This window comes from Physeter macrocephalus, chromosome 11, assembly GCF_002837175.3.
Source record: "Physeter macrocephalus isolate SW-GA chromosome 11, ASM283717v5, whole genome shotgun sequence".
Classification (NCBI taxonomy): Eukaryota; Metazoa; Chordata; class Mammalia; order Artiodactyla; family Physeteridae; genus Physeter; species Physeter macrocephalus.
Genome location: NC_041224.1, coordinates 118797109 through 118808245, shown reverse-complemented (window position 1 = coordinate 118808245; position 11137 = coordinate 118797109). Strand labels below are relative to the sequence as shown.

Genomic DNA, 11137 nt, shown 5'->3' with positions numbered 1-11137 from the left:
TATGCTAACACGTATATATGGAATCTAAGAAAAAAAAAATGTCATGAAGAGCCTAGGGGTAGGACGGGAATAAAACACAGGCCTACTAGAGCATGGACTTGAGGATATGGGGAGGGGGAAGGGTAAGCTGTGACGAAGTGAGAGAGTGGCATGGACATATATACACTACCAAACGTAGGGTGGATAGCTAGTGGGAAGCAGCCGCATGGCACAGGGAGATCAGCTAGGTGGTTTGTGACCACCTAGAGGGGTGGGATAGGGAGGGTGGGAGGGAGGGAGGGAGATGCAAGCGGGAAGAGATATGGGAACATATGTATATGTATAACTGATTCACTTTGTTGTAAAGCAGAAACTAACACACCATTGTAAAGCACTTATACTCCAATAAAGATGTTAAAAAAAAAAGAAGTGAAAACTGTGGCATTTTGTCTGTGTTACTAAACCTTTCTCAAAAAGGTTGATTTAAATCAGCATGTTGCCTAACCTATAATGGAAAAGAATCTGAAAAGGAATATATATATATATATATAACTGAATCACTTTGCTGTACACCTGAAACTAACACATTGTAAATCAACTATACTTCAATTAAAAAAAAAAAAGCAGGTTGCCAGTAGCATACCATGCTCCTTCTTTTCCCCCAAATATCATTATTTTGTATTTTCTATTTCTTGAACCTCCACAAAGCTGTGTCTTTTTCAATAATCGACACATTTTTTGACTCAAGGTTCATAAAGGTACAGATCATGACTTTGACCGTTTGGATTCTAATTCTAAGTTAAACCTCCTCATTTTCCAGCAACTAAAAGTAATATAAAATGAGCAGTTTTCTTAAATGAGACATAGCTCCAGCTTTTTAATTCAGTTGTGTATTTTTCTTACTTAATAGCCAAGGTAACTAAAAACAAGTCTTTTTGAGTGAATTCTTTTTCAACATTAATTCTATTTTAATACTGCTCAGCTACTCCAGAAAATGACATTGTCTTTTCCATTATCCCACATTTTCATTTCTTTTAGCTTTAGCCCCAAATTTGATGATTTTCGATATTCTTTCCCTAGCATTTTCTGTGTTAATAATGACAACCTTTTAAGTTTACAAGGATATTCCTATAATATTGTTTCATTTAATCCTCATCACAGTTCTAAGAAATTATTGGAATCATCATTATTCTTCCAATTTTGCTAGCAAGAAACTGATGGCTTAGAAAGCTAACATTCATTAAGCCTTTTCTATGTGCCAGCCACTGTTCTAAACACTTTATTACCTCACTTAATCTTTACAACAACTCTCAGAGAATTTCAGTAATATGCCCTATCACCCAGAAAATGTAGAGCCATGATTAAAACCCTGGCAGTTTGTCTTCAGAGCCTTATTAGATGCATAAGTAATAAGTGGCAGAACCAGAATTGAACCTAGAGCTTCTGATTCTAGATCTTCTGCCTTTTAAAAAAAACAAAACAAAACAAAACAAAACTTCATTGCCTCTCAGGTGAAAGAATATCAAAGCCTAAAACATAATTGACCAGTTGTAGACTTGGGAATCATTAACATGATAGCTCGTTGACAGTATAGGAAAATCCCAGAAGTCTAACGTTAAACATTTTCTAAACTTGTTTGCCTATACTTTTCAGGAATGTTAAGTCCTTAGAAGCTTATACCCCAGAATCTGACTAGTAGCAGAAAGTTGAGCCATACTGGGAATAATCTAGATTATTTTGACATCTTGAAGAATGTAGGAAACTACACACACACGCACACACAAAAACTGATCTATAACCTTTAAAAAGCAAAAAACAAAAACTTAAGAATTTGTACTCCCTGTCTGTGCCTTTTACTGTGGCTTTAGTTAGCTGCATCTGTGGAGAACTTTGCTTCACTTCAGAGTTTATTGTTATTTTAGGATTACACCTCCTTCCACTGCTAACTAAACCTGTCACTTGGCTATTTAGATCTATAAATGTTACCTAAGATTGATGGGTGAACAACAGTAGGGAAGAAAGGAAGCTGTAGACCTCACATAGAAGACTTTCTATAGTTTTGATAGTAAATTAGTAGCATTAACACTGATAGACTGAAAGAAGGGACTTAACTTCTGATCCATTATGTTCAGGAAGAAAAATATTTCTGCATTGAATTGTTCTGAAATTTAGCATTCTACTGAATTTAAGAATGTCAGTATCAGGACATGCAAGATATACCAGGAAACTAGAAGGAGCTGACTTTCTTTTAATACTTAGAAACATTATATGCTTCATCAGAAGCTTATACTTGAACACACTAATAGAAGTTTTACTGATTCTGATCATCAGATTACTTTCTTCAAGCTGAAACTCAGTTGAAGTAGGGAACTGAAGTTTCACAAGGCATTAGGAAACAGAGCAAAAATTCTCCAAGTTCTGTTTCTGTTGGAATTCCTTTATAAAGTGTATAAATTTTATTTGTGGTCCCAATTTGTTTTAAAAATAATTTGTATCTAGCTATGTTAAATGTAAAAGATATGAAAATAATATCTTACTGACTGCTGCTATCAGTCAATAAAATTATACTTTCCTTATTTAAAAAAAAAAAAAAAAACACATTTATTTATTTATTTATTTAGTCTGCGTTGGGTCTTCGTTGCTGCCCGCAGGCTTTTTCTAGTTGTGGCGAACAGGGGCTACTCTTGGTTGCGGTGCATGGGCTTCTTATTGCGGTGGCTTCTCTTGTTGCAGAGCACGGGCTCTAGGCGCTCGGGCTTCAGTAGTTGTGGCACGCGGGTTCAGTAGTCGTGGCACACGGGCTTAGTTGCTCCACGGCATTTGTGATCTTCCCGGACCAGGGCTTGAACCTGTGTCCCCTGCATTGGCAGGCGGATTCTTAACCACTGTGCCACCAGGGAAGTCCCCACTCTTTCCTTTTTGAAAGCAGGTTGCATATTTGTTTGGGAAGCTTTATGACAATATCAATTTATCAATATGGGTTTGTTAGAAAGATCCTGTGTGTTATCCCCACCTATGATCTTGGTAGTAAGTTATAGTTGAAAATAAGACTTAGAACAGGGAACTCTACTCAGTATTCTGGAATAACCTATATGGGAAAAGAATCTGAAAAAGAATGGATGTATGTATATGTATAACTGAATCATTTTGTTGTATACCCTGAAACACAATATTGTAAATTAGCTATACACCAATATAAAATAAAAATTAAATTAAATTAAAAAAAATAAGGCTTAGAGTTTGGGGGATGTGCCTCCCTCCACTTTATCTTCCTAAGTAACAAATTGATTAATTAACAGCAATAAATTGATTAATTAACAGAGTAACAAATTGATTAATTCACCTAAACAGTGCATGTTCACTCTGGGTTGGTTGGTTGTGGGTGTTTTGGTTTAGGTGGTGGTGTCATTTCATTTAAACGCTCATCAACTTTTATTTGTATCATTATTGGTTGCCTTTTCTGCAGATGTGTAGCACTTTGCAGTTTAGGTATTTGGATTTGTGAAGAACTAGTCCATGAGTCTCATCATCCTCAAATTAAGGAAGCTCTGAATGTAATTTGTGTTTCCTTAAAGGTAAGTAAATAAATAAATAAATATTTAGTGGACTATATTAAGATAGTATAGAATGCATGATTATTTTTCTCTAAATGTTAATTATATATTGTGCCCTTACAGAATAAAACATTTAATAGATATTTTCATTAATTTATTATTACATTATTTCTTTGATTCCGACTTTTTCCTTGAGAGTAGTTCTACTCTTGATTTTAGGATATCTTGGTGATGACCTGTTTTATCTCAACTTTTTATGTATTTGGCTTTGTCCCTAAGATACACATGGATGACTCCTAAAAGGGAAACCAGTCGTTTAACATTTGTAAGGCTGTTTATCATTTCTTAATCAGTATTTTTGTAACCTACCCTTCGATCTTTATTACTTCCTGAATTCTTGAGCTATTCAGTTTTTGGCTTTATCATTCAAGTTAAATGCCCTCTTTGTGACCAGAATAAGATTTTCTCAGAAATAATAACCTGATTATTTGGAGAGTCTGAATGAATAAATGGATATTTTTTATTTGTAAAAAGATGAGTGATATTATTTTTTGTCCTAAGACTTGTATTATAATATCTGTATAGAACGCTAAACACACAAAGTACAAATATTACTTGACAGATATTTCTGAGTATATACTATGTTTGAGGTGCTTTGCTAGGCAGAGTGAGGAATACCAGAATGAAAAAGAAATATAAATACTAGATTGAAGAGATTAATAATATGATGGCTGAAAAAGGTTAAAATAAGTGTAATAAAATACAAAAAGCTGAGAGAACCAAATGAGTGGTGCATATAAACTGCTGATTGAGTTCAGAGAAAGCAGAGGTCACTTTGGCTTAGGTATCAGAGAAGACTTTGGAAAGAGGAAGTATGTGGTCAGGGCTTGAAGAGTGGGTGAGATTTGGTTATAGAGAGATAAGCATAAAAAGTTTGACTTTATACCATTGGGGAGTCATCTAAGATTTTTAAGCATAGAGAACGTCAGCATCAGAACAGTTCTTCAGAAGATAATATGGAAGTATTGAGTATAGTAAGTAGATTGCAATGGGGAAAGATGGGATAACAAGATTAGCAGTTTAGAGGCCATTCCAGAAATCCAGGTAAGAGAAAATGGAATAAAACTTTAATGAGGACAGTCAAACATTACAAAGAGAAAATAAAGTTAATTATATCTTTGGAATGTGTTATGATTTTTTTATTTTGCAGGTGTATATTTATCTTCCTAATAATATTTTAATAAACAAATATAGAATGACAAAAATAAACATGTATACAATTTAAAATTTTTTAGCAGCTAATACAGAGATGAATAATATCAGGAAGAAATTTTTTATAACAGTGCTTTTTTGTTTTTGTTTTTTTCTTATTATTATTACAGTTTACAAATAAAACAGTAGCCCATGTAGCTTGTAACATGCTTCACATGCTGGTTCATTATGTACCTAGACTTCAGATTTACCAGCCTGATTCTCCCTTGAAAATTATTCAAGTAAGTAATTTCTCATTTATTTCTTATTATGACTTGTTAAAGATCCTTAGATTTGGATACCTTGAGATATAAAATTATTTAATAGTTTTCTTTAAATTTTGCATAGCTAAATAATGGCCACTCAGGGTACTTTTTGGAGATATCAAAGTTCATGACAATCCCTTTCTTTATTATGTTAAGAGATTATGTGGTTGGTTTTAAATGCTACATGCAAATTTATCATTGCCTTTGTCTTTATAATGTATATTAGGCTTCATTCCCTGTCTTAGGTTAGAAAACATACCATCCCTCCAGTTACCAAAATCAGGAGATTATTTTGATTCATTCCTTTCCTTTCCTCTTCAGCCAGTCATTTATGAAGTGGTTTATTTTTATTTTTTTAATTCTTTGTGTTCTATGCTTCCTACAATACCTGACATTTTTCAGCCCTTAATTATTTCTTTCTTGAGATACTATAATAACCTTCTAAACTGGTTTCCTGGCTTCTGAGGTCATCCCCTCCAAGTCATCATTCACATTGACATGACTCTTATGTCACTTTCCTGAAGAACAAACAAACAAACAAAATCTCTGAGTGGTTTTCCTTTGTCTATAAAATAAGACCCAAACTCTTTAGCTGGGAATTAATTCGAGGCCTCCAGATGAGGACCCAGCCCATCTTTTCAGAATCATGTACCGATTTCTTTTATGAAATACCCTGTAGTCTAGGCACCTGAGTCAGCTATTATCCCCTAAACATACCCCTCACTCTCTTCTTCTTACCTAAAATGTTTTACTTTTCTCTACCCCACCCCCTATCTTTCAGTGATTGGTTTAAATACCGTCTCCTCAGAAAATAAGAATCCTTACTTGTTCTCTCCAACCAGAATTTATCTTTCTTATCTTCATATTCTTATAACATTTTTAGGAAAGATAGTAATTAATATTTTTTAAGCACCTACTACCATGTATCAGTCACTATACTAGTCGCCTTTTCATATGTTACCTCATTTAATTCATAAAAAGTCATTTGAGGTGGACTGTTATCCCTGCCTCCTCTCCTCCCTTTATTTAAGATGAGAGAACTGAGGAGATAGCAACTATATAAAGTCATAAGCTAACAGGGTAGAAACAGGGTTCAAACCCAAGTCTGTAAAATTTCAAGTCCAGACTTTTCCCACTCAACCATGTCGCCAGGCCCTATTTTAGCACTAAATATATTTGTGTAAAAATTCTAAGCTTCTTGGGACTTCCCTGGTGGCACAGTGGATAAGATTCCATGCTCCCAATGCAGGGGGCCCGGGTTTGATCCCTGGTCAGGGAACGAGATCCCACATGCGTGCCGCAACTAAGAGTTCACATGCCACAACTAAGGAGCCTGCAGGCTGCAACTAAGTAGCCCACCTGCTACAACCAAAGAGCACACATGCCACAACTAAGGAGCCTGTGAGCCGCAACTAAGGAGCCTGCGTGCCACAACTAAGACCTGATGCAACCAAATAATAAATATTTTTTTAAATAATTCTGAGCTGCTTCTTTAAGACAATGGCATTTTTTTTCTTTATTATTTTCTATGCCTAGGATGACTTGCATGTAGAATCTCTTAGGTAAATAATCTGTTGAGTTGAATATAGTATTATGGTTAAGAGGTTGGGTTTGAAGGTTAGACCTGGTTTAACTAACCCCTGACTCTGCCATTTACTAACTTTGTAACTATCAACAAATTACTCAGTTCTCTGAATTCTGGCTTTCTTTATCTTTACATTTGGGATAAAAATACCTACCTCACAGAGTTGCTCTGAAGACTAAATGAGAAAATATGTATAACACGCTGAGCACTTTTTGCCATAAAAGTGATGGGACATAAATTTTAATAAATGTTGGCAGCAGCTACCATCATTATCATGCAGGACATGATAACTGGATGTAAATGTGAATGTTCATATATATGTCGATTAGTATTAAAACATTTGAAATTTTAAAACTCGAAAATTTTACCCTTTAAGATTGATTATTCTGTTGAAAGTTAAGGTGTTCTTTAAGTAAGCATATTTTTTTTGTTCATTTGAAGGCCTCCAAATCCTTTCCCTTATTTTCTTCATCAGTTTATATATTATTAATACTTACCTAAGTAATTCTTAGGTGTGTAGAGTTTTGGCAGATTGCTTCACTGTACATTATAGTGGCCAGTGCCTACAGATAAATGGTTATACTTTACCTCTAATTGAATAAAGAAATGAAATTCTTGGGCTTCCCTGGTGGTGCAGTGGTTGAGAGTCCGCCTGCCGATGCAGGGGACACGGGTTCGCGCCCCGGTCCGGGAAGATTACACATGCCGCGGAGCGGCTGGGCCCGTGAGCCACGGCCGCTGAGCCTGTGCTCCTCAATGGGAGAGGCCACGGCAGTGAGAGGCCCGCGTACAGCAAAAAAAAAAAAAAAAGAAAAAGAAATGAAATTCTAAAATAGTAGAGCATTTCACTAATGGTTACCTACTTGCATAGTTAGGAATAGAAGCCCAGTTCTATTACCAGTATTAAGTATTAATCTAATATACTAGATTCTATTAGTGTGTAAAGCCTTTTATGGTATAAATTATGTTTAGAGGAATTTTTCTACTTGAAGCAATCATTTATAAAAATTTAATAGCATACAGTAAAAATTCAATAAATTTACCTCTATACATTTTTAACATGCACATTAAAAAATTGAATGAGATCAAGAAATTTCCAGGGTAAATGATAACACTGTAAGAATGTTTTGCTTTCTTTTAATAAGGTCTTTTATTTCATATTCTCTGTATCAATTTTATTCCTATTCTGTTCAGTGTATAATATATGTTAATTTTAAAAGCCACATTATAAAATCTTTCTTTAAAAAAAAGGCGTATATTTACAAGTATATATACCGAAATATCTGGGAAGATGAGAGTAAATTTCTTTATTTTCCCCCCAACTTTATTGGGGAATAATTGATAAATATAATTGTATTATATTAAAGTATATAACATAATGATTTGATATTGTAGAAGGGTTACCAAGATCAAGATAATTAACATATCCATTACCTCACATTGTTAACATTTTTTAATGTTAACATTAAATGAGAGAATGCTTAAGGTCTACTCTTAGCAACTTTAAGATATTCAGTACTGTACAATTAACTGTAGTTACTGTACTATACATTAAATCCTCAGAACTTATTATTTTTATAACTGAAAATTTGTACCCTTTGACCTACATCTCCTCAGTTCACTAAACCCCAGCCCCTGGCAACCACTATTCTGTTTCTATAAAATCAGCTTTTTTTACTTTTCCACATATAAGTGATACCATACAATATTTGTCTTTGTCTGGCTTATTTCACTTAGTGTAATGCACTCCAGGTTCTTTCATGTTGTCATAAATGGCAGGATTTTCTTCTTTTCTATGGCTGAATAATATTCCATTGTGTATATATGTACACCACAATTTCTTTATCTGTTCATATGTCAAAAGGCATGTGGTCTGTTCCATATCTTGGCTATTGTGAATAATACTGCAGTGAGCATGGGTGTGCAGGTATCTCTTTGAGATACTGATTTCATTTCCTTCTGATATATACCCAGGAGTGGTATTATAATGGTAGTTCTATTTTTAATTTTTTGAGGAACCTTCATACTGTTTTCCATAATGGCTGTATCAGTTTACATTCCCACCAATAGTGTATAAGGGTTCCCTTTTTTCCACATCCTTGCCAATATCTGTTCTCTCTTGTCTTTTTAAAAATAGCCATCCTAACAAATGTGAGGTGATATTTCATTATGGTTTTGATTTGCATTTTCCTGATGATTACCGATGTTGAATACCTTTTCATGTTCCTGTTGGCCACTTGTATGTCTTTGGAAAAATGTCTATTCAGATCCTTTGCCCATTTATAAATTTAGTTAGTTAGTTTTGCTATTGGGGGTATAAGTTCCTTGTATATTTTGGATATTAACGCCTTATCAGATATATGGTTTGCAAATATTTTTTTCCATTCTGTAAGTTGTCTTTTCACTTTATTGATGGTTTCATTTGCTGTGCAGAAGCTTTTAGTTTATGTAGTGCCACTTGTTTATTTTTTTGTTGTTGCTTCTGCTTTAGGTATGATTTCCCAAAAAATCATTACCAAGACCCATGTTAAGGAGCCTTTTCCTATGTTTTCTTCTAGGAGTTTTATGGTTTCAGGTCTTTATATTAAGCCTTTGATCCACTTCAAGTTAATTGTTGTGAGTGGTATAAAATAGGGGTCCAGTTTCATTCTTTTGCACATGGATATCCAGTTTTCTCAACACCGTGTGTGTGTTCTTGGACCGTTGTCAAAGAGTAGTTGACTGTATGTGTGGGTTTATGTCTAGGCTTTATTCTAATGCACTGGTCTGTGTGCCTGTTTTTATGTCAGTACCTTACTGTCAGTACCATATTTTGAATACTGTAGCTTTGTAATAAGGCTTGAAATCAGGAAGTGTGACGCCTCCAGCTTTGTTCTTTCTCAAGATTGCTTTGGCTTTTGGGGTTTTTTTGTGGTTCCATTCAAATTTTAGCGTAGTTTTTTTCTATTTCTGAGAAAAACACCACTGGAATTTTGCATTCAGTTGCATTGAATCTGTAGACCACTGTGGTAGTGGGAACAATTGAACAATATTAATTCTTCCCCATCTATGACATGGAATATCTTTCTATTTATTTGTGTCTTCAGCTACATTCAACAGTGTTTTCTAGTTTTCAGCGTATAAGTCTTCCACCTCCTTGGTTAAATTTATTCCTGAGTATTTTATTGATTTTGATGCTGTTGTAAATGGGATAGCTTTCTTAATTTCTCTTTGTGATAGTTTATTGTTGGCGTATAGAAATGCAGCTGATTTTTGTATGTTGATTTTGCATCCTGCAGCTTTACTGAATTCATTTATGCGTTCTAACAGGTTTTTTTTTGGTGGAATTTTAGGATTTTCTATATATAAGATCATGTCATGTACAAACAGAAATAATTTTACTTCCTCCTTTCAGATTTGGATGCCTTTTATTTCTTTTTCTTGCCTAATTGCTGTGGTAGGACTTCCAGTACTGTGTTGAATAGAAATGGCAGTTGTGAGCATCCTTATCTTGTTTCTGACTTTAGAGGAAAGGATATTAACTTTTTACCTTTTGAGTATGGTGTTAGCTTTGGGCTTGTCATATATGGTGTTTATTATGTTGAGATACATCCCTTCTATACCTAATTTGTTGAGCAAAATAGATGTCTTGAGTGATAAATTACAGATGGTGTCTTTTGGTTTTGTTTTGTTTTGTTTTGTGTTTTTTTGCGGTACGCGGGCCTCTCACTGTTGTGGCCTCTCCCGTTGCGGAGCACGGGCTCCGGACACTCAGGCTCAGTGGCCATGGTTCACGGGCCTAGCCGCTCCGCGGCATGTGAGATCCTCCTGGACTGGGGCACAAACCCATGTCCCCTGCATTGGCAGGCGGACTCTCAACCACTGCGCCACCAGGGAAGCCCTACAGATGGTTTTTATAAATCCTTTTGCTTATCTATGTCTTCTCATTTTTCTATCAGAACATATATTATTTGTAAGTTTATACATACTGATTCATGACTTGAATTTGTAAGAAATCCATTTATAGTTAACAGAGCATATATAACTTTGGTTCTGTACATTAGGATTGTAAATGATTGATAGTTAAGTGTACTTGAAAAGCTGACCTATTAAAAATTACTTTGAAATAACAATGTTAATATATTTTGGATAAACTTTCAGCAGTAGATTTTGTATCACGTTAGCATTATTGTTTAAGTTTTAGGATACACCATTGGTTTGACATATTTTGAGCTATTTTCTTTATTTCCTACAGATTCTAATAGCCACTATTACCCATCTTTTGCCAAGTACAGAAGCTTCATCTTATGAAATGGACAAGAGGGTAATTTAAATTTTTTAATATTTAATATGTGGTTATCTAGTATAATACTTATATTTTAAAACCGTGAAGGTATATCTATTTACATGGAAAACATTAATTAATCTTGTGTTTAAAATAATTTGAAATATAGCTTTCCATTATTTAAGTGTAACTAAATCACATTTTAGTTTATATCTCAAGTTAATCATGGTCATCTGAT

At 34.4% G+C, this 11137-nt stretch overlaps 1 protein-coding gene across 7 annotated transcripts in view; it reads left to right on the top strand.

Annotated features, from left to right (window-relative positions):
- Nucleotides 1-11137, top strand: part of RALGAPA1 (Ral GTPase activating protein catalytic subunit alpha 1) — a 222367-nt gene that overhangs the window by 128559 nt on the left and 82671 nt on the right. For all 7 annotated transcript variants that reach the window (XR_003681899.2, XR_003681898.2, XM_007113236.4 and 4 more), the window contains 3 exons: nucleotides 3446-3554; nucleotides 4916-5026; nucleotides 10870-10938. Coding sequence is in view for 5 of the 7 variants with exons in the window: in XM_007113236.4 (XP_007113298.1) it covers nucleotides 3446-3554; nucleotides 4916-5026; nucleotides 10870-10938 (289 nt within the window). In the remaining 2 variants the exon portion in view is untranslated. The remainder of the gene's footprint in view (nucleotides 1-3445; nucleotides 3555-4915; nucleotides 5027-10869; nucleotides 10939-11137) is intronic.